This window comes from Capsicum annuum, chromosome 9, assembly GCF_002878395.1.
Source record: "Capsicum annuum cultivar UCD-10X-F1 chromosome 9, UCD10Xv1.1, whole genome shotgun sequence".
Taxonomy (NCBI): domain Eukaryota; kingdom Viridiplantae; phylum Streptophyta; class Magnoliopsida; order Solanales; family Solanaceae; genus Capsicum; species Capsicum annuum.
In genome coordinates, this window is record NC_061119.1 from 35,567,197 (window position 1) to 35,592,755 (window position 25,559).

General features: G+C 36.9%; 1 protein-coding gene across 1 annotated transcript in view; it reads left to right on the forward strand.

Moving 5' to 3' along the window:
- Window positions 1-9,544: 9,544 nt before the first annotated feature.
- Window positions 9,545-25,559, forward strand: part of LOC124887053 — a 48,344-nt gene continuing 32,329 nt past the window's right edge. The window contains exons 1-2 of the mRNA XM_047396222.1: window positions 9,545-9,649; window positions 10,873-11,017. Coding sequence (XP_047252178.1) covers window positions 9,545-9,649; window positions 10,873-11,017 — 250 coding nt within the window. The remainder of the gene's footprint in view (window positions 9,650-10,872; window positions 11,018-25,559) is intronic.

Below are 25,559 nucleotides of genomic sequence, written 5' to 3' on the forward strand. Positions count from 1 at the left end.
GATAAGTCTGAATAAGGGTGGGGAAAATGACTCATTTGCCCCTATAACCCATATTGAAATAGTATTGAATAGGTCTTGCCTCACATCGTGAGCCCTGCTTGGGTAAAATAGCCATCGCGACATGAGCCCTACTTAGGTCAAGTTACCATCGTGGCGCGACCTTTACTTAGGTTGACTGGCCCTTGCGACGCGAGGATATTGCAACCATTCACTATTTTGGGCATCCAAACTTGCCCTTACGCTAGTCCAAAAAATGTAAAACTCTCCTGAGATGACCTACAAGTGACCCTGATCATGAATTAATTTAAAAATTGACAAACTAAGGTTGAGAAGGTCGAAATTAGAATCTTCCAAATTTGGAAGGCTAAAATGATTCAAAGTCTTGATACTTAGATAAAATTTTCTAAGTCTGGGACCCCTCAACAAGCTTAAACAATTGAGTTAAGCTAAGAATTTTGCAAGGTATTACTTTATTTACCCCTTGGGAACATTCGTCCTCAAATGAGACTACTGAGATTGAGAATACTAAGAGACTGGACTTAGACACTAGGCATGCACAACTGTAGCATGGTTTAATGACTGAGATCACTGATACACTGAGTTATTATACTGAATATGGATATCTAATGCATGAGTACATAACTAAACATGATTCATGAATGCATGAATGGGATCACCGATAAGCTAAGTTTCTCATACTGGAAATGCATATTTGATGCATGAATACATGACTGAACTAACTCATGAACGTACGACTAAACATGCAATGGTAATTGATACCAAGTTTGTAACTGAAATCTGAACATGAAACTGAATAAGCTTAAGGAAAACTACTACCTTGAGTTGAGTCTAGATTAGCAGAGAAGATGTTGGAATACTTGGTCCACATGTCTGCTTCGGCTTCTCAAGTAGCTCCCTCAACAAACTGATTCCGCCAAAGAACTTTGACCAGAGATACTTCTTTGTTCCTCAGTCTACGAATCTGATAGTCAAGCATTTCAACTAGATCTCTTCATAAAAGAGAATGTTCTGAAAATCTATGCCCTCTATAGGGACTATGACTGTTAGGTCACCTATGCATTTCTTTAGCAAAGAGACGTGGAATACTGGATGCACTGAAGATAGATCTAAACGCAACTTAAGCTCATAAGCTACCTTTCCAAAATGGTTGAAAATTCGGTAAGGATTGACATATCAGGGACTATGCTTCCCCTTCTTGCCAAACCGTTTCACTCCTTTCATAGGAGAGATTTTCAAATATATAAAGTTTGCAATCTCAAACTCGAGATCCTTTCTATGCATGTTTGCATATGATTTCTGTCATCTCTGAGATGGCTGAAGCCTTTTCTTCATCAACTAAACTTTCTCTAAGGTATCTAACACCAAGTCAGGCCGAATCATTGTGGCCTTTCCCACTTCAAACCAAACAATGGGAGATCTACACCTTCTCCCATAAAGCACCTCAAATGGAGTCATCTGAATGTTGGAGTGATAGTTATTGTATGCGAACTCAATCAAAGGCAAGTCGTCATCCCACCTATCTTTAAAGTCTATCATACATGCTCACATCATATCTTATAAAGTCTGAATGGTCCTTTCTGCTTGACTATCTGTTGAGGATGAAAGGCTGTACTGAGGTAAAATCCGGTACCAAGACCCTTTTAGAAAGCATTCTAGAAATAAGAGATAAACTGGGTACCTCTATCTGAGATAATAGACAATGGAATATCGTGCAATTTGACCAACTCCCTGATATAGAGTTTAGGATAATCCTCGGATAAATAAGAGGTATAGACTGGAAGGAAATGAGCGGATTCGGTCATCCTGTCTATGATGACCCAAACTGAATCGTGTTGACTACGAGTGCAATGCAAACCCATAACAAAGTCCATATTTAGTTCTTTCCATTTTTAGGAAGGAATACTAAACTCCTACATGGACCCACTAGGCTTCTGATGCTCAATCTTAACCTGCTGACATATTGAGCACTTAGCTAGAAACTCTGTAATATCTCATTTCATCCCACTCCACCAATAGATCTCCCACAGACTGTGATACATCTTAGTGGTCCCTAGATGAATCGAGTAGCGCTCACCATGCACTTCTACAAGAATTCACTGACTCAAGTCATCTATGCGTGGAACACATAGCTGACCCTGGCAACACAACACACCATTTACCCCTTAGGAGAAAACCTCTACTTTCTGATCTCTGATTGAATGTTTAAACTTGACTAAACTAGGATCCCTATCCTACTTTTTATTCACTTTGGAAACTAAGGATAATTTTGAACTATTCTGCACCCATACATTATCTTCTACTGAATCGACTAAGAGGACACCCAGTCATGCTAACTGATGAACTTCCTGAGCTAAGTTCTTCTTACTATCCTCAACATTAGAACCACTACCCATAAAAATTATATTGAGAGCATCAGCCACTACATTCGCCTTACCCAAATGATACAGAACACTCATGTCATAGTTTTTCAACAACTCCAACAACCTTCTCTAACGGAGGTTGAGGTATTTCAAAGAGAACACACACTACAAGATCTTATGATCAGTTAACACATCAACATGCATACCATACAAATAGTGTCTCTAAATCTTCAGGGCAAACACTACTACTTCTAACTCAAGATCAAGAGTAAGATAGTACTTCTCATGAGGCTTACGCTATCTGGAGGAGTAGGCTATGACCTTACCTCTCTGTATCAAAATATAATCAAACCAACTCTGGAGGCATCATAATACATAACAAAGTCATCAGAACCATCTAGTAGGGTCAAAACTAAAGTTGTAGAGAGTAGAGACTTCAACTCTTGAAAACTCTTCTCACAAGAATCTGACCACTGAAATTTGACTTTCTTTTGAGTCAATCTAGACATAGGGGATGCAATAGATGAAAATCCTTCAACAAACCATCGGTAATAGCCAGCCAAGCCCAAGAAACTCCTTATATCTGATGGATATAAGGATTTGGGCTAGTTTCTCACTACTTTGGTATTTTGGTGATCAACTCTAATTCCATCACCAGAAATGATATAGCCAAGGAATGCTACTGACCTTAGCCAAAATTTGCACTTACTAAATTTGGTGAATAACTGGTGGTTTCTAAGAGTCTACAATACTATTCGGAGATGGTCTGCGTGATTATATTAGTTGTGGGATTAATCAAGGATATCATCTATAAAGACTATGATGAACATGTCCAAGTACTGCTTGAACACACGGTTCATCAAGTTTATTAAAGTTGCTGGGGCATTGGTAAGACCAAAGGACATGACTAAGAATTCAAAGTGACCATATTGAGTTCTGAATGTTGTTTTTGGGATGTCACATTCCCCGACTCTGAGTTGATTATAGTCTAATCTGATGTCTATCTTGGAGAAATAACTGGCACCTTGAAGTTTCTCAAATGAGTCATCGATTCTGGGAAGTGGATACTTGTTCTTGATTATGACTTTCTTTAGGTAATGGTAGTCAATGAAGATTCAGAGAGAACCATCTTTCTTACGCATGAATAACACTGGCGCGCCTCATGGAGACACACTTGGTCTGATTAATCCCTTATCTAGGAGATCCTTTAACTGCTCCTTAAGTTCTCTGAGTTTTGTAGGTGCCATTCTGTATGGAGGGATAGATATGGGCTGAGTATCTAAGAGAAGATCGATTCTAAAATCAATTTCCCATTCAGGAGGAACTCTGAGAAGATCTTTAGGAAACACATCTGGGAATTCACATGCTACTAACACTGATTCAAGTGTAGGGTTTTATGAACTAGAGTCCTAGACTCGAATGAGATTGTAGACACATCCCTTAGATATCATTTTTCTAGCCCGAAGGTAAGAAATAAGTTGACGCCTAACTACTAAAGTACTACCCCTCTACTCTAGGATGGGTTTATTCAAAAATTGAAACTGGACAATTTTTTTCTATAGTCAACTGAGGCATAGCAGGAATGAAGCTAATCCATGTCGATAATGACGTCAAAATCAATTATCTCTAATTCGACGAAGTTTACTGAAGTGACTTTCTGAGATATCAAAACTGGACAGTTCCTATAAACTCACATGGATATGATGGATTTACCTATTGGGGTAGAGACTAAAAAGGCTCTACAAGAATTTTGAGACTGACTCCAAAATCAACTGCTATATATCGAGTAATGAAGGACAAAGAAGCTCCTAGATCTAGCAAAGCGTAAACATACAAATAAAAAACTTGTAATGTACCAGTGACCACATCAGGAGAACTTTTCTGATCCAGTCGAGACTGAAGAGCATAGAGTCTGTTTGGGCATTACCCACTGGTGGCACTGAAAGAGGCACCCTGCTAATTTTAGCGAATAGACTGAGCTGGAGGACGGGTATTCTCACTCTGCAAACCCACCTGAGCACACCGACTAACTCTGTGCCCTGGATTTCTACGTCTAAAACACACATTGCTGCCTGCTTTGCATATACCCTGGTGGTTTCTACTGCACTTCTAGCAAAGGGGATTGGTTCAGGCACTGCTAACACTGCCCTGGGGCTTAAGACCTGATGCCCTATCTCTATTGCCCTCTCTGAATTTTAGCTCCAGAGTAGTGGCTGAGAAAGGAGCTGGAACTAAGGATTTTAGGGGTAACTAAGAACGATTCCCACCCTCTGTCTTAGGCTAAGCAAAATTAAAACTACCTATTTTTTATCTTTTGTTCTCCCTCTTCTTCTTTTTATTCTTGGCCTCCTCTATCTGCTGGGCATGGACCATGACCCTGTCTATGTCCATCTCTTTTATCAGCATTGCATTCCTAAACTCTTTGGCCATACTGCTAGACACCCCTAATACAAACTTATATAACTTAGATCTACTATCTGCTACAACATACGGGGCATATCTGGCTAACTGAGTAAACTTGAGAAAATACTTCTATACTTTCATATTGCCCTACTTCAAATTAATAAACTCCAAAACCTTTGCTTCCCTCAACTCTAGTTTAAAGAACCTATTTAGAAAAGCAACTGCGATCTTCTCCTATTCTATAGGCCATGCATCTGTGGCCCTCTCTGCTTTTCACTATTTAAACCATGAGTGAGCCACATCCTATAACTGATATGTGGCCAATTCAGCAATTTTAACAGTAGTTACCCCCATGATATCGATAACTTTCTACACCTGATTAAGAAATTCCTAAGGGTCCTTATCTGACTTAGACCCAATAAATGATGGAGGGTTCATTCGGGTGAAGTCTTAAATCCTGGAAGCAATAATATTAGCAACTAGGTTGTCCAAAACCACAGTTGGACATTTATTCTGAGCTACCACAAAAAGAGCTAGGGTGGTGAAGGCTGCTCTGAACTCCGTGTGGGAGATAGCTCGCCCAAAGGATCTAAATGGATGGGCTGAGGGGCTGACTAGTCTTCTATTCCTCATTCCTGAGTCCTCTTTAGAGTCATATTCTATAAATGGAGCAGAAACTAGGATTAGAAAGAGAGTGTAAATAGAGATCAGGTACCCATGACTGGTACCTGCTGCAATAACTATGTAATAAATACTATAATGATTGTGGATAAAGGCAGAAACATGTTCCATAAGGTTCAAATCTATAAATAAATCTTAATGCGGTATCAAAATACCAAAATTGAATGTAAGTACTAAAAAAATGAACAACTGTTTGAAAATACTTTAGTCTGAAAAGCCTCTAAACTGTCTAAACTGTGAAGTTGATGGGACAAGTCCCCAACTAACTCTGACTACTGAACATAATACTAAAATACTAAAAAATCAAAAGCATGTACTCAAGCTATGAGGACTCACCACTTTTCTGAAAGCTAAAGATTTGAACTGCTAAGGGTGCTCAGGAGCCCATACGTTTAAACCTATGATATAAGACATCATAGCACAAAAGAAAAGCATGTGTCAGTACTTTGAATGTATTGGTATGCTTAGTGAAGTAGGTTGAAATGCATGGGTTCATATGCATGAATAATACAAACTGAACAACATGAGTATGACTAAATAAGAGTACATGCATAAATACATAGATTGTAACTGAGATTATGGTATTACTAAGTATTGAATCTGAATAGTAATAAATGATATATGAGTTTACTGATACTATATTACTGATTATCTGAATAACTGTATCTGACAGTCCTAAATTCTATTGAACTATACTAAGTTTTTTACTGAGCTGAGTGAGTTTATTTGATAGTCATGAATCTATAGAACTAAAATGAGTTCTAATTTGAGACTGTGATATGAAACTGAGACTGTGGGAGGTAATCATCTAACCGACATGCCCCTCTCTAATATGATTAAGGTCTAACCTATAACCCCAGTTGGAAGGGTGTCAATACCATGCCACTGGTAAGGATAAGCTGTGAGTTAGCCCTCTCTAAAAAAAGCTTTTTCATCAACCCTTGCTGGCAGGATAACTCGAATAAGATATAAAAACCTTCATAATATCTAACAGGAAGATATCTCAACCTACGATGGCTATGTAGTTCTATAATGCAAGAATTGCTACTAAGGGTCAAACCCTCTATTAGCAGGAATGTCCTTATACCTGGGTTCACTCGATGTTGAATCCTACTCCCAACTGAATAGACGCTGAACTGATTTCTAGTCTATAATAGGCTGGACTGCACTATTACTAATATTATTATTTAACTGAACTGAACTAGATTCACTGAGTTTCATTGAATGATATAATACTAATGAATTCTGTTAGCTGATTGATTTTACTGAGGTCTGGGCTGAGCAATGAACTACACCGGACTAGTACTGAGTCTACTGAGTTTTTCTTAAGTTCTGTGACTGACTAAGAGTACTACTGATCATGACCTAACTGGTACTATTCTATGACTAACCATGGCTCTAGGTAAACAACTAAATTGGCGGGTATAAATACCCCCAGGACTCGATAGCATAAATTAAGAGACATGGCACAAGTTTGAAACATGTAATCTAAGTACTTGATCAACATTCATTCATTGGGGCTTTTTAATAAACACTTGCATGGCATGAACAGGAATATATGATAAATGATAAAATTTCACCATTCAACTTACATGCTTAATTTATCAATCTCTTGAAAAGCATAAAATAGGCACATAATATTAATCAACATGTAAGCACACAATTTCCAATATCAAATTCACAATTTGAAGGCTTTGGCATGATCTCACAGGGTAACACATATAAATCAATTAACCCCACATGATATTTATCATGAAACATGGATTTGAAACTCAATTAATCATTATCAACATGAATATTATCAAACCCAATATGGAATTCATGAAATTCATATACTTGACATTTAAAAATAGTTTCTTGAACTCCAAGGGTAGATGGGACTCTTGGATGAACACTTCACATACCTTGATTACTACTTTTGAGAAGATCAAAGTGAGTTCTTGAGACTTGAATTCTTAAACTTGATGAGGCTAGGACTTGCTTTTGGGAGAGTTTTATGAGTAAAGAATGAGATTTTTCCCTATAGGCTGATTTATTTCGTGTTAAGGCTATATAAGCGTGGGGAAAATAACCCATTTTCCCCCACAACCCATATTAAAATAGTGTTGAATAGGGATGCCCTCACATTGTGAGCCCTGGTTAGGTAAAATAACCATCGCAATGCAACCCCTACTTGGGTCAAGTATCCATCGCGGCACAACCCTTACTTGGTTTTACTGGCCCTTGCAATGAGGGGCTACCGTGACCCTTCACTATTTTTAGGCATCTAAACTCGCCCTTATGCTAGTCCAAAAAATTTGAAACTCGCCTGAGATCACCTACAAGTGACCCTGATGATGAATCAATTTAAAAATTGACAAACCAAGGCTGAGAAGGCCGGAAATAAAATCCTCCAAATTTGGAAGGCTAAAATGATTATAAATCTTGATACTTAGCTAAAATTTTCTAAGTCTGGGACCCCTTAACAAGCTTAAAGGACAGATTTAAGCTAAAACTTTTGTGAGGTCTTACATCTTGCTCCCATGAGGAGGTTTATTTCTTTTCTTAGAGCTTGGAGGTTAATCTCTAAAGGTTATCTTTATTATTTTGTATATGTTAAGGATTCTAACTCGAAGGGTCTATCTTTTCAGTTAGTCCCGGTGGTAAATAAGTTTCATAAGGTCTTTCTAGATGATCTTCCTGGTGTTCCTCCTAATAGAGAAATAGAGTTTGAATTGACTTGGTTCCGAACACTCATCCAATATCTATTCCTCTTTATAGAATGGATCTTCCTAGGTTAAGGTAACTCAAGGAGCAACTTAAGGATCTTATAGATAAGGGATTTATTTATCTAGTTTATTATCGTGGAATGCCCTGGTGTTGTTCCTGTTTAAGAAGGATGGTTCCCTTTGGATGTCCATTGACTATAGGAAGTTGAATAAGGTGATGGTCAAGAACAAGTATCCTCTCTCCAGGATAGATGATATTTTTGATCTGTTGCAAGGTGCCAAGTTCTTTTCTAAGATAGATCTTTGATCAGGGTATCATCAACTAAAGATTAAGGAGGTGGATACCCGTAAGATGGCTTTTATACTTGGTATGGGCACTTTGAATTCTTTGTTATGTCATTCAGATTGACTAATTCTCTGATTGCATTAATGGACTTTGTGAATAGGGTTTTTAGAAAGTTCTTGGATCTCTTTGTCATTGTATTTATTGATGACATTCTATTTTATTCCAAAAGTGATGTGGATCATTCTAATCACCTTTGTGTGGTATTGTAGACCTTGAAGAAATAACAGTTGTATACCAAGTTCTCTAAGTCTGAGTTTTAGTTAAACATTGTGACTTTTCTTGGTCATGTTATTTTTAGCGAAGGGATTATGGTGGACCTGCAAAAGCTCATTGTAGTTAAGAGGTGGCCTTAACCTATGACTCCAACTGATATTTATAGTTTCTTGGGATTTCTTGGGTATTATAGGTGGTTTGTGGAAGGCTTTTCGTGGATAGCTGCTCCTTTGACTAAGTTGACTCAAAAAAGGTTAAGTTTTCATTGTCGGATGCATGTGGGGGAGTTTTGGCAAATTAAAAGATAAGCTAAATTTGTCCCTAATTTAGACCTTATTGGAAGGAAATGATGGGTTTATGTTCTATTATGATGCATCTCAAGTAGGCCTTGGTTGTCTGTTGATGCAGCATGGGAATGTGGTTGCCTATATTTCTAGGCAGTTGAAGGTACATCAGAGGAACTATCCTACTTATGATTTAGAATTGTTGGTGGTTGTGTTTGCTTTGAAAATATGGCAGCATTATTTTATGGTGTACACGTGGACTTCTTTTCTATTCATAAGAGTCTACAGTATGTGTTCACTCAGAATTAGCTTAATCTCAGGAAGAGGAGATAGCTAAAGCTTTTTAAGAACTATGATACGAGTCTTCACTATCACCCAAGTAAGTCTAACGTGGTAGCTGATGTTCTTAATATGTTATCCATAGGGAGTTTGGTTCATGTGGCGGAAGGAAAAAGGGAATTAGTGAGAGATATTCACTGCTTTGCTAATAATAGAGTTCGCCTCTTGGACTCTAAGAAAAGAGGTATAATGGTACAAGAAGTGGTTTGCTCATCTCTTAGTGTGGATATCAAGGAGAAGCAAGCACTGGATCCTATCTTGATAAAAATCAAGGGTGATATTGGTGAGCAAAAAGTAATGGTGTTTGAGATTAGTGGTGATGGTACTTTATGGTATAATGAGAGGTTGTGTGTTCCTGATGTTGACAATTTGTAGTAAAGAAGTTTTGCTAAGGAGCATGAGTCGTGCTATGTCATTCATCCTAGTTCCACAAAGATATATCATGATCTCAATGAGATGTAGTTGTGGAATGGTCTGAAGAGGGATGTGATTGATTTTGTGGCCAAGTGCTTGGTGTTTCAACAAGTGAAAGTTGAAAACATGCGAGCTGGTGGGTCATATCAAGAGATTATTTGGCCCGAATGGAAATGGGAGGTAATCAATATAAATTTTGTTACCAATCTTCCCCGATCTCAGAATCAATATGATTTGATTTGGGTCATCAAGGGTAGGATGACAAAATCTGCTCACTTTTTGCCAGTGAGGACTACCTTTTTGGTAGAGGATTATGCAAAGTTATATCTTTAGGATATTATGAAGCTGCATGGGGTACTTATTTAGATTATTTTTTATCGTGGCACACAGTTTACATCTCATTTCTGGTAGTCTTTTTAGAAAGGGTTGGGTAATAAGGTCAGTTTAAGTACTACTTTTCATTTACAGATAGATGGACAAGTAGAGAGAACTATTAAGACATTTGAGGATATTCTTTGGGCTTGTTTGATCAATTATGGTGGCAATTTGATTGAGCATCTACCTTTAGTAGAGTTTTCTTTCAACAATAGCTATTATTCAAGTATTAGTATGGCTCTTTTTAAGGCATTGTATGGCAGGATGGATAGATCTCCTATTAGTTTGTTTGAGCTTTAGTAGGCATATATGTTTAGTCCTAACTTGGTTTACCAGGATATGGAATAGGTAAATGTGATTTGGGATAGGCATAAGGCTGCCAAAGTCGCCAAAAGACCTATGCAGATGTTAGGCATAGAGACTTGGAGTTTGAGGTTAGGGATAAGGTTTTCCTCAAGGTATCTCCCATAAAGGGAGTAGTGTAGTTTAGGAATATGGGAAAGCTCAGTCCCCGATATGTTGGTCCTTTTGAGATTCTACGGAGGCTTGGTAATGTTGCTTACGAGTTATAGTTACCTTCTAGCTTAATTTTGGTTTATTCGGTATTTTATGTCTCCATGTTGAGGAAGTGTCTCGGTGATCTCTCTTCGATTGTTCCTTTAGAAGGGTTGGGTATCTCAGACTCTCTGTCTTATGAAAAGGTCCTAGATGAGATCTTGAATATGCAGGTTTGTCGGTTGCAGATAAAGTATTTGGCTTTGGTTAAGGTTTTATGGAAGAACCTTAAGGTAGAAGAAGCTACAGAGGAAGCGGAGGAGGAGATAAAGTCCAAGTATCTACATCAATTTTCTAATCTTGGGATTCGTGTGGAAGGTATGTGTCTTTAACACATCTTTATTTTCTGATCTTGTTAAAGGAAAGAATAATGTCTTTGTCTCTGTGCTTTTAAACTTTGTTTTCGATTGGAAATATATTTGATAATGCAAATGACTAGTGCATGTGGCCATCCCTACCTTGTCCGTCATTTGGGGACGAATGTTTCTAGTGGGGGAGAATAAAACACCCTAGTTTTTGGAACTTAGATAATTTCCTGGAATATAGGTTTCTAGAACCAATATGACTCATGGATACGATATGTATGTTGGGGTGCAGAGGGTATGGTCTAATCGTATGCTTAATAGTATTGTTTGGTAGGATGGATTTTGGACACTGGAATAGGTACGACTTGGTGGTATGAGTTATATAGTTGGATTTGGATTGTTTAGTTCCTTCACTTAACCTTAACCTTAAGTGGCATCTAAGTATGAGTGGCTCACCAGGAGCCATAAGCCAGGTTATGAGTCATACCCAGGACTCGTATGGTGGATAGTGTTCAAACCTTCTATGTTCTATCATTCCAGGGATACCAATGAAGTGTACGGATCATATTCTATCAATAGAACTTGGGTAGGATGATTCATACATTAGATAGTATTGGGTCCAAGGGTTAAGGATTAGGATATGAATGGTAGGTACAACTACTATCCAAGGGTACGACTCGTGAGGGTCAATTGTACCCCAGTGATGAGATTTTGTGTAACTTAAGTCGGGATATTCTGGATATTTCCCCACATATCTGAATAAGGTCCCCGACTTCTAACTCCTTTGGGAGGCTATTCACTATATTATTCTATTCATTAATACTTATAAACTCTTCCTAAATACTCTGTAATCCTCTCAAAAGCTTTTGTCCAAGAAAGAAAGGGTTTCAACTAGAGGACTAATTTGGGGATCTTGTTGGTGATTTATCTCCATCTACTTTGATAATTAAGGCATGTTCTCTTCCCTCATTTTTAGTTCCAACTAAAGGCATAGTTTTATACAATGTTCTTATGAGTTCATTATTGTATGATTTTGGGTTTTGAAATTTGATTTGGGGGTTTTGGTTATAAATGCTTGGTTATGGTTTTCCCATGTTTTAATTATGCTTTTGTATTAATTAATGGTGTTTTTTGATAATTGGCTGCATGGAAATGGTTCTTTAGTAATGGACTTTGGTTTTGGAAATACTATGCCCCTAACGTGTTTGACAGAATGCCTTTAACAATGTTTTCATTATAATATCATTTTTTTCATTAAAACTTATGCATGGTTTTAAACTTGGTAATGGAAGCCTTAATTGTATGAGTAGTTTAAATGGTTTAAAATGGATTGGAAAGTCCTTGGTGGCCATGGTTTTGGTTAACTGGAAATCATGAAGGGTACATGGAATCCCTTAAACCTGCGTATGGTTGGCAAATGGACAATCTTGCAAGATTTTATTAGTATGAAGATACCATTATTAATGGCCTTAGGTAATAAATGGTTAATGGATTCGTTGGATGCTTGTTAATGGTTTTAATTGGGAAATAACGGTTGGGTGTGTAGAAAAGCCTTGGAAGGTATAGGTCTTGGGGGGACCAAAACTGAAAACTCATATTTGTCGATATGATGTTGGTCTTGGTGACTGTGTGCATGATGTCACACTATATTTTGGGGGATGTACTAGTCATCCTAGCTTTTTCCCTGGTCGTGTGGCTTCACGCACTAGAGCCCTTTTAGTAGGGAAAGCTGAACCCATATATCCCGTGGGTCATTTAGGATGGCAAAGCTACACAACCTAGGTAAAGGTTTTAACGACATGCTAATCCCAGTCCCCTTTACCAGCATGGTTATAGATATATATGTACGGTTATGTTTATATGGATGGTTTTACTTGGTTATATAAATGGAATTATTTTATCCTTATCCTGAGTTCATGCTAGCAATCACTTGCTAACCCATCTTCGAGCGGTTGTATACCCATGTTATGTAGGAACTGGCATTCTACTCCTCTTACAGAGTGATTAACTCAGGGATAACTGATAATTAAAGTGGTGAGCTTCCATTTTATTGAAACATTTCATGTTATGGATATTTCTAGAGACTTTGATTTTATCTTGGAAATTGGTTTTTGTTATGGTCTGGGGCATGCCCCAACTATATATTTTTACTCTTTTTGTTAGAGGCTTTGTGGTACTGCTATGGGTAGGAATGGGTGGGATCGGTATTGGTGTCAGCCTAGGAATTGAAATAAGCTGGTGGGTTGACATCATTGGACTTAAGTTCTCACTGTTCCATCGTATTTTATTCTAGGATTAATCATATTATGTTTTGGAACTTATTTGGTTTTATCCTGGTTTATGACCCTTGTTATGGTATCGGTTTGGAATGGTGGTTTGGTATAGTTGGTACGATTTGGTGTGATGGGATGACTTGATAGGGTTGGTCTAGGAATAGACCTATCCCAAAGTCAGTACTTGTGCATTTATACTACCATGCTATTTGATCGGTACTCAGCCAACTCAAGGTATTCTAATACTGGTTGGGTTGGGTAACAGGGAGTGGTCCCCAATCCTGGATAGACTTGGGATGCTCATTACCACAAGGCCCCTAGATGGGTCGGGTCAATTATAAGCCTTGAAGGAACAACAGTTGTATGCCACATTCTCCAAGTGTGAGTTTTTATTGAGCGTTGTAACTTTTCTTGGTCATATTATTTCTAGAAAAGGGATAACTGTGAACCCTCAAAAGGTGATGGTGGTTAAAAAGTGGCCTAGACCCATGCCTCCAACCGACATTAAGATCTTATTGGGTTTGGCTGGGTATCATCGGTAGTTTATGGAAAGCTTTTTTATGATAGCTGCTCCTTTAACTAAGTTGAGTTAGAAAAAGGCAAAGTTGTCTTGGTCGGATGCTTGTGAGGGGAGTTTTGTGAAGTTGAAAGATAATCCAATTTCGGCTCCAATTTTGACATTGCTAGAAGGTAATGAGGGGTTTGTGGATTACTGTGATGCATCTAGGGTGGGGCTTAGTTGTGTCTTGATAAAGCATGGGAAAGTGATTGTGTATGCTTCTAGGCAGTGGAAGGTGCATGATGGAATTACCTATCTCAAGATTTGGAGCTGTTGGCAGTGGTTTTTTGTTTGAAAATATGGCGACATTATTTGTATGAAGTGCATGTAGATATCTTTTCTGATCATAAGAGTCTAGAATATGTGTTCACTCATAAGGAGATAAGTCTCAAAAAGAAGAGATGGTTGGAGTTTCTCAAGGACTATGATATAAGTCTTCACTATCACCTAGTTAAAGCTAACGTGGTAGCTGATGGTCATGTGTTGATTAGTACTTTGTGCATACACAATGCCTTCCAAGCGTTTGATGAGGTATTCATGTGAATTAAATAGTGAGATTATATCATGTTAGCATGTATACTAGTGCATGCCATTCAAGTATTTGATAAAATGCCTCTACAGATGCATTATAAACAAGTGTGCATTCCTATTCTATGCAAGATCATGTGATGCTTTACTTTTCATGCTATCGAGTCCTAGGGGTATTTAATACCCAACAATTTAGTTGTTTACGTAGAGCCAGTGTCAGTTATTGAATAATCTCATATATGTCAAGATCAGTAGTACTCTCAATCAGTTACAAAACTCAGGAAAAACTCAGTAGACTCAGTATCAGTCCAGTCTAGTTCAGTATTCAGTTCAGACCTCAGTAAATTTAGTTAGTTCAAAGAATTCAATAGTATTTCGTCAGTCAACAGAACTCAATGAACTCAGTTCAATTCCATTAGAAAGTATAATCAGTAACCGTTCAGTCAAGCCTAGTATGAACTAGGAATCAATTTAGTGTCTATTCAGTTGGGAGTAGGATTCAGCACCGAGAAAACTCAGGGATGGGGGTATTCCTGCCAGCAGAAGGTTTGACCCTTAGTAGCAATCCCTGTGTTACAAAACTACGTAGCCAGCTTTAGTTGAGATATCTTCTTGCCAAACTAGGGTTTATACATCTCATACAAATTTTCCTGGAAGTGAGGATTGATGAAAGAGCTTTCTGTCAGAGAGGGTTAACTCACAGTTATCTTTACCCATGGAACGGTACTGACACCCTTCCAAGTGGGGTTATAGGTTGGACCTTAATCTATTCACAAAGCGGTATGTCCGTTAAGTGATTACCTCCCACAGTCTCAGTTTGTGTTCCAGTCTCAGTATAGAACTCAGTTCAGTTCTATAGAATTAGGACTATCAAATACAGTCACTAATTTCAGTACAAAACCCAGCACAGTTCCACAGAATCAGGACTGTCAAATACAGTCATTCAGCTATCAGTTATATAGTATCAGTAAACTTAGATATCAGTAAATGAGTAATCCAGAACTCAGCATCTAGTGTTATTATGATCTCAGTTACAGTTTACGTATTCATGCATGTATTCTTATTCAGTTATAATCTTGTTATTTAGTCAGTAGTGTTCATGGATATGAACCCATGCACTTCAGTCTACCTCACTAGCATACCAGTACAATCAAAGTACTAACTCATACCTTTCTTTTACACTATGATGTCTTATATCATAGGTTCAGAAGCATGGGCTCCAGATAAAACGTCGCAACCCGATCCATCAGCAGAAAACTAGTGGTGAGTTCTCATTATTCGAGGACAGACTTATTTTTTTCAGTATTTCAGTACTCAAGTTATTTCAGTAGTCAAATTTAGTTGGGACTTCTCCTGTTAGCTCATTGTTCAGACACTAGATACTTTTCAGACAGATGCATCAGTATTCAATATTTACTTTTAGTTTGAACCTTATGGCAAGTTTCTGCCTAATTTCCGCATAATTATAGTATTATTATTCAATTATTGTAGCAAGTACTGGTCATGGGTTAGATTGTGGTCCCTCGGGATTATGAATCCCGTGTAGCATTCGAGGTACAGAATGAGGGCGTTACAAACTTGGTATCAGAGCCTAAGGTTCAATAGAGTCCTAGGAAGTCTGAAAGCCGCATCTAGTAGAGTCTTATGCATGAGTGTGTAGAGCGCCACACTTATGAACAGAAGGCTAAGAGATGTTTTAGGAAAATTTTTGCTTCTTTCAATAATCATGCCATGTGAGTGAACAAGATCTCAAGTTAAACTCTCAGTCTAATCCGTTCTTTCCTTTTCGTTTACAGAACATGCCTTCCAAAAAGTCTAATAAAAGGAGAACCAAAAATCAGTTAGCACCTCAGCCCATTCAAGCAGATGCCCTGGACGAACATATCTCCCACTGACATCACCCAAGCACACACACACGTGTACGTGGTCTTATCAAGTCGTAAAGTGGCTTTAAGAAAGCCCAAGTATCGATCTCTCAGGGACTTGCGTTCGCCGCCTATCTAATTTTAGTTTAACTAATTGAGGAGAGTAACAAATAAAGTTGTAATTTCTTAAATTAAAACTAATCTAAAATAATGCATAAAAATAAAATACTTGGGACAATCAATGGAAGAAAGCCCAGGGTTGAGGCATTTCGAACAATCATACAAATCTCTATTCCTATCGCAGTTTAGTTGGTTATCGGATTGATGATTCGCAAGGGCTATGCCACGATCTTGGTCTCCCGACCTCAAATATTCTATCTATTGAATATTGTAACTACAACTCCCACAGAGATACAATAATTATTCTAGATTCAATAAGTTATCTTCTTGCAATTGAACCAAACAAGGCTTCTAGGTATATCCCTATCCTAGAGGCTAATTCAAATTCCTTATTTCATAAAAGAATAAAAACCTTGTTCCCTAATTTCTTCATTCTATCTTATGATTCTCCTCCCGGATTCACATAAAAATATAGATTTATTCTAATGGTAGCTAATCATTAAAATAGTAGGCTCAAAAAATTAAGAACAACCCAAATGATAATCCAAAATTAAACTACAATAAAGAATATTAAAAAGTATTCATGTTCTTGGCCTCAACCCCGGAAAGAGGTTTTTAGTCTTTAATGGAAATATTCATCATCAAATCCCTTGGAATGATGATAAAAACCATAAAAAAAAACTAAATTAAAGAACGAAAAAAACCTAAAAATAAGTTGTGGTATCCTCCAATGATGTTCCAAGTTGATCTAGGGTTTCCAAGAGATCCCAACATAATCAAAACGGATTTTGAGACGTTATATTTATAGTATACAAGTCATAAACCGACTTGTATTTGGTTTCCATGCTATTTTACTTCAGCTGGGCAGAATTATACCCATTTTGGGCATCAGCGCGATGCGGAGACATGCAAATTCACAATTATCAAAAAATCTGCCAAATTTCAGTAGCTATTCCAGATTTCAACGCATTGCGGGGCCTTTGGAAACTCCAAATTAAGCTATACGCGCCATATTTCCAAAACCTTGGGCCTATTATGAATCAAGTGATGTTTTGAAATACTCTATTTTCCACCTGTACATTCCATACTCTCCCAATAATTTTCCGGGGTCCAACTTGCATCTTGTGCTTTTGTTGAGCATTCCGAGCCTTATTGAGTTATTTCCACTTGATTTGAAGCTTGTATATCCTTAATATATCAGCATAATACATGTACCAAGCATCCTAAATCGTTAAAAACATCAATTAAGAGATCAAAACAACACAACATCCTCACCGATGAACTAGAAACACGAGCTAAGCATAGGCTAAATTCATATTGAGCTTTAACTCATTGTTTTCACTCTTTTCATGATCCAATTAACCCTTGAACATTATAAATAAGTTGTTTCACATATAAAAACATACTAAAAACCTTAGTAACTCATTAAAATACATTAGAACTCAAAACAAATAGACTAGAAAAACACCTAGCTCAATCTAGTCACACTAGTTTTCTCGGTTGAACTCTAAATGGTCGAATTGAATCAAAACTTGTGGGGAAACACCATTAAACATTGTAAACACATACTTGGACACATAATTGATCATTTATATCATTATTAACATATATAGCATAATAATCATCCTCAAAACAAGGCTAAATAAGCTAGAATAGTAGCGCTAGAATTCACCCAACATCACCACCCCAAACTTAAAGCCTTGTTCGTCCTCGAACAATTATTAACTATAAACACCATGAGCTGAACAGAATCCACACTTATACTACATGCAAGACACTCAAGCTAGAACTACAATGACTACATGGAATGCAAGTTTCTACACTAAGCATGTTATGCACAATTGAAAGCTCAAGAATCCTACTTCCAAAACATCCTATCCTCAAGAATGGACTCCACAAGTACAAAACTCATGCACATAATTCAGTTAAAAACATCTTACAAATCACCCATATTCATCAAACATGTGCCCCTCACAATAAGAGAGTTACCCACAATCACTCAAAATAATGCAATTCATAATGTAATGGGTACAACAATCAAATTACGCTCACTCTCACAAAGAATTCACAAGTTACACATAATGAACCATAGGCTTGACCTTAGTGTAGTGTTCCACTAATAATCGAATGTAAAGCTTAGGATCAATTAGGATTTTTTTGGATTGTAATGTAGGCTAAGGGACAGGTAGGAACTATTTTGGTCAAGAATAGTGACTGACCTCTCTAAGCGCTTTAATACACTACATTATACATTTAAAACCAATCTCCAACAACCAAATTATACCACTTTTGTCTACCCATCTCTATTATTTTTGCCCCATCTCTTTTAAGTATTTTCATAAACACTTGGTGGACACATAGTTTACTACCACATGAATCAATTTTTCTCTTTCTTCACAATCATGGCAATATTTTCAGCATAAATTATATCACAACCATCCACCACACATCAATTATACACCAATAACTATTACCTTAGGGCATCAATTTCACCTTTTTATTCTTTAATTTCTCAAACTCCTTTCTTAAATTCATTTTCTTTTTCAATTAAAGCACTTAGAAGCTTTTTGGATCAAATTATGGTCTATCCAAGAAGGGATTAGGCTACTTATGAGGTTACCAAAGAAAAAGCTAAAGTCTCAATGGGGTTTAACTAGGATAATGCACAAGGGTACGTAAAAAAAAGGTATAAAACATTGTTATCAAAGAAATGCCTATATCATCTCCTAAACCCACATTCTTTATTTTGCTTTACACATATACCGGGCAAGTTCTAGACATCACATGCAACAAGGAATACACAAAAATCTCACACACACATGGCACATGCTCAACTCAATATGATCATCATAGACAACCGACCAAACAGTAGCATGAATTCAAAATTAAGCCAACAAATAGTAGAGTCATAAAACATGAGCCTAAGATTCTCAAAAATAGTAATTCATTCAATTAACATGCTTTTTTCAACAAACCCTCTTGCATTATGCAATCAAAAATAGAACCAACAAGAATATCTCACTTATTTCTAACCTAATTTTTTTTTTAAATTAAGTCAAAATTTGGGAATTTCCCCACCCAACACTTAAAAATCTACTTTTTCCCCAAAGTGAATTTACAAGTAAGAAATAAAAATACTCCTTGAGGCTCCTAGGCCTAGCTAGTAGCATCTTCATAAAGAGGGGATTCCTGGAACCCCACGCTCCATCTTTGCCATGCTTCAAGGTCAAGTTTATGGTACTCAGACTTTCCATTAACCTATGACAAAACCAAAAATAAAAAACTACATAAAATAAACAATAAAAATTGAAAATAAAACCTACTTAACTTGGGTTGCCTCCGAAGAAGTGCCAAATTTAGTGTCGTGGCACGACCCAATCAACTTTTTCCTCCACCTTGAGGATATGAATTTCACCCCCAATATCGCATTCATCTTTTTGCCTTGATCATATGGAGGTGGTACAGAGATCAATGAATCGAGTAATGGATGATGCATGATGAACCACTCGACCTTGAGCTGAGGTGTGTTTTTATATTTCTTATCCGGTGTAAAATCAAGAATATACGATTCTTGTTCCTCATCTTCACACTCTTCTACTATTTTAAATGATTCCACAGACAAGACATCATCTAAACATAATGTAGAAAAATGCTTGGAGTACGGCCCAATAAATCCTACTTCAAAATTTATACTATCCTCAATACTCTTACTCTTATTCACCTTCTCAATTTCAGTCTCAAAAGAAAGATGATAGTCGAGTGGCTGCGATTCTTATGGTAGTGGTAGTATATCCTTAACTCCATAGTTATCTCCATAAACATAACAAAATCAGGAGTAAAAGCACACATATCTGCAGAGTGATATAGACTATAACAAACCACACACCAACATGTGGGTTGCTCCAAAGTTTGGAAACAAACAGGTCCCCTTCAAATGCTTGGATCAAAATTTGGACAAAAAGCCTCATGGTGAGGTCCTCCACAAAAATGACAAGAATCATCATCCCTCAAAAACCATTATCTAAGAATGACATCTCAAGAAGAGTGTGAGAAAAATAGAAATAAAGAAAAAAAAAAGAAACAAAAAAACAAAAAAATATTAACAATTCAATATAGAAAAACTAAAATTAAGATAGTTGCCTAATTACAAGTCCCTGGAAATGGCGCTAAAAACTTGACAGTACACAAGCGTACACGAAAGTGTACCATGTCTTATCAAGTAATATAGTGGCTTCAAGGAAGACCAATTATCGATCTCTCAGGGACCCATCTGTCACGCAAGGTGATCCAAGTTCGATCCCCGGCAATGGCGCCAAAAACTTGACAGCAACCAAGCATACACGCAAGTGTACGTGGTCTTATCAAGTAGTAAATTGGCTTTCACAAAGCCCAAGTATCGATCTCTCAGGGACTTGCGTTCACCGTCTATCTAATTCTAGTTTAACTAATTGAGGAGAGTAACAAATAAAGATTTAATTTTGTAAATTAAAAATAATATAAACTAATGAGTAAAAATAAAATACTTGGGACCATCAATGGAAGAAAGCCCAGGGTTGAGGAATTTCTCACAATCATACAAATCTTTATTCCTATTGCAGTTTAGTTGGTTATCGGATTGATGATTCGCAAGGGTTATGCCACGATCTTGGTCTCCCGACCTCAAATCTTCTATCTATGGAATGTTGCAACTACAAATCCCACAGAGATATAATAATTCTTCTAGATTCAATAAGTTATATTCTTGCAATTGAACCAAACAAGGCTTCTAGGTATATCCCTATCCTAGATGCTAATTCGAATCCCTTTTTTAATAAAAGAATAAGAACCTTGTTCCCTAATTTCTTCTTTCAATCTTATGATTCTCTTCCCTGATTCACATAAAAATATAGATTTATTCTAATGGTAGCTAATCATTAAAATAGTAGGATCAATAAATTAAAAATAAGCCAAATAATAATCCAAAATTAAACTACAATAAAGAATATTAAAAAGTATTCATGTTCTTGGCCTCAACCCGGGAAAGAGGGTTTTAGTCTTTACTGGAAATATTCATCATCCAATCCCTTGGAATGATGATACAAACCATTAAAAAAACTAAATTAAAGTATGAAAAAACCTAAAAATATGATCTAGTATCCTCCAATGATGTTCCAAGTTGATCTAGGGTTTCCAACAGGTCCCAAGATGATCAAAACGGAGTTTGAGAAGTTATATTTATAGTATCCAAGTCCTAAATTGACTTGTATTTGGTTTCCATGATATTTTACTTCAGCTGGGCAGAATTATCCCAATTTTGGGCATCGGCGCGATGCGGAGACATGCAAATTAACAATTGTCAAAAACTCTGTCAAATTCCACTAGCTGTTTGCGATTTCAATCCGTCGCGGGGCCTTCAAAAACTCCAAATTAAGCTACACGTGCCATATTTCCAAAGCCTTGGGCGTCTTATGAATCCAGTGATGTTTTGAACTCCTCTATTGGCCACCTGTATAGTCTACACTCGCCTAATACTTTTCTGGGGTGCAACTTGCATCCAATTTGCGTCTTGGGCTTTTGTTGAGCATTCCGAGCCTTATTGAGTTATTTCCACTTGATTTGAAGCTTCTATATCTTTAATATATCATCATAATCCATGCACCAAGCATCCTAAATCATTAAACACATTAATTAAGATCTCAAAATAACACAACATCCTCACCGATGAATTAGAAACACGAGCTAAGAATAGGCTAAATTCATATTGAGCTTTAACTCATTGTTTTCACTCTTTTCTTGATCCAATTGACCCTTGAACATTAAAACTAAGTTGTTTGACATATAAAAATATACTACCAACCTTATTAACTCATTAAAATACTTTAGAACTCAACAAAAATAGACTAGAAAAACACGTAGCTCAAGTTAGTCACACTAGTTTTCTCGGTTGAACTCTAAATGGTCGAATTGAATCAAAACTTATGAGTAAACACCATTAAACATTATAAACACATACTTGGACACATAATTTCTCATTTATATCATTATTAACATATATAGCATAATAATCATCCTAAAAATAAGGCTAAAAAAGCTAGAATAGTAGCGCTAGAATGCATAAATTCACCCAACATCACCCACGCTGAATTCAGAGCAGCTTTTACCACCATAGCTCATTCTATGGCAGCCCCTTATAAATTACCAGCTATCATTCTATCCAACTCATGGCCAATACTGATGTAGTCAGGATTCGAGACTTCACCCGAATAAACCCTCCATCTTTTATCGGGTCAAAGTCAGATGAGGACCCATAGGAATTTTTTGATTAGGTACAAAAGGTTGCAAAAATTATAGGAGTGACAGCTAGTGAGAGTGCTGAGCTATCTACATATTATTTAGAGGATGTGGCTCACTCATGGTTTAAATAGTAGAGAGCAGAGAGGGTCGTAGATGCAGGGCCTATAGAATGGGAGGAGTTTGCTATTACTTTTTTGGATAGGTTCTTCCCGCTAGAGTTAAGGGAAGCAAAAGTTTTAGAATTTATAAATTTGAAGAAGGGAAACATGACGGTACAAGAGTATTCTCTCAATTTTACTCAATTAGCCAAATACATTCCTCATGTGGTAGCAGATAGCAAATCTAAGATGACTAAGTTTGTGTGTAGTATGTCAAATAGTGTTGTCAATGAGTGTAAGACCGCAATATTGATTAATGAGATGGACATATCCAGGCTCATGGTCTATGCTTAGCAGATAGAGGAGGCTAAAACTAAAAAGAAGGGGAGGGAGAATGAGAGAGCTAGAATAGGTAGCTTCAACTTTACCCAGCCTAAGTTAGAGAGTGGTAATCATTCTCAATTTTTCTTGAAATATTTAGTTCCAGCTCCATCCTCAACCAGTTCTCCAATGCCAAAATTCAAAGACAACAATAGAGATAGGGCGTCAAGTCCTAAACCCCAGGGTAGTGTTGTAGTGCCGAAATAAAATATCTCTGCCAGAAGTATGGAAGAAATCATTAGGATGTCTACATAGCTGACAATGATATGTGTTTTGGATATGGCAAGCCAGGCCACAGAGTTAGACAGTGTCCTCAGGTGGGTTCAAAGAGTCAGCATAACTGCCCATTAGCTCAGTCCAATTATCTGAATTAGCAGGGTGTCGCTTCCATTACCACCAGTGGGCAATACAAAAATAGACTCTATGCACTTTATTTTCGATAGGATTAGGAAAGTTCTCCTGATGTGGTCACTTCTACGTTACAAGTTTTCCATTTGTATGTTAATACTTTGATATATCTAGGAGCTTCTTTGTCTTTTGTAACTTCTTATATAGCTGTTAACTTTGGGGTCAGTCCTGAAATTCTAGCAGAGCCTTTCTCAGTATCTACCCCATTAGGTAAATTACCATAGCCCAGTGGGTATACAGGAACTGTCCGATTATGGTGTCTTAGAAAGTCACTTCAGCAAACTTAGTCGAATTAGAGATCACCGATTTTGATGTCATTATCGACATGGATTGGATTTATTCCTGCTATGCCTCAGTTGACTATAGAAATAGAATTGTCCAATTTTAGTTTCCAAATGAGCCCATCCTAGAGTGGAGGGGTAGTGTAATGATCCTCCTGGTCGTTTTTTAAATTTTCTCATATTCCCTATTTTAGTTCTCCTTATAGTTTGTAACTAGATTTATGACTTATGAAGATGGATAGTATCGATCTTGAGGTGTTTCAAAGTGAGTTATCTCATTAGTTGGGTATTTTTAAAAATAAATTTAATTAGAGACTTAATGGTTCAAAGTTTTAATTTATTAACTTATGTGGTTAATACATCAAGTAAATTAAGTTGTTAGGGTTTACCATATATAATAACAAGAGCATCAGGAAATTTAGAGAAAGAGGGGCACAATACTTTCTACACTTTTTCACATTCACCACTTCAGAATAGAGTATCTACGCCTCTGATTTTGATCATTTGGAGATTTTACAAAAAGGAAAGACCCTTGGAAATTATTTTACTTTCAGATTCTTCAATTGAGATAGGTTATGATTTAATTAGAATTTAGACTTGACTTAATTGTCTGTATGCTTCTAAATTAGATACTTGTTGATTGGTATTCAGACATGCTTGAAATTATTGATGTTTGGATTGTTAATGCATGTATAAATGATTATTGAAAATTTAATTAATGGAATTATCTTGTGACTTTAAGTGTATTTGTAAACTTGGTGCATTGTGTTGTATGTTGTGAGGTTGTGTGAATTGATATTTATAATACTTGTTTATGTTGGATCGGGTACCACGCTGGTATGGATATGTGTGTGTTGGATTAAGTACCACGTTGGTATAGATATATATATGTTAGATCAGGTACTATGCTGATATGGATATGTATATGTTGGATTGGGTAGCATTCTGGTATGGATATGTATATGTCAGATCAGGTACCACACCGATATGGATATATATATGTTGGATCAGATACCAATTCAGTACAGATATGTATATGTTGGATCGGGTACCCTACCAGTACTGATATATATATTAGATCGAGTACCATGCTGGTACGGATATGTATATGTTGGATTGGGTACCACGCTAGCACGAATATATATATATATATATATTGAATTGAGTACCACGCCAGTACGGATATTTATATGTTGGATTAGGTACCACGCTGGTATGGTACATAAACATAGATTGTTCCCTACAGGTCATGACTATTTTGGCAAAAATAAGTCCTATAGCATGTGCGTACATATTTATGTTGATTCTGTGGATGTTTTACAATATGGTTGATACTCTTGATGGCTATGTGACTTGTTTGTAAGCCTTATTTGACCTATTGTTTCTACATTATTAATTTATTGAATATTTGTTCGGTGATGATGCTTGTCTACCTGTTATTTTATTTGTGTTGTGTACATACTATTAAATTGAGTTGGCCTATGATACCTACCAGTACATAGTGGTTTGTACTGATACTACCCTATGCTCTTCTTTTATTAAGTGTAGAAAGTCTTCTAGAGGTTCAGACATGACCTTATCTCTAGAGTTTGATAGAAGATCTTGATCCATGGGTGAGCACTCTGTCTCCAGGCTGTGATGGGTCATGTTATTTGTTCTTTTCCATCTTTTGGGAAATGAAATATTCTTTATTTACTTTATTTTTGGATATTTCTTTAGACATGATCTTTGGTAGTAGTTCTTGTACGATGACTTTTGGGTCTTGGGGG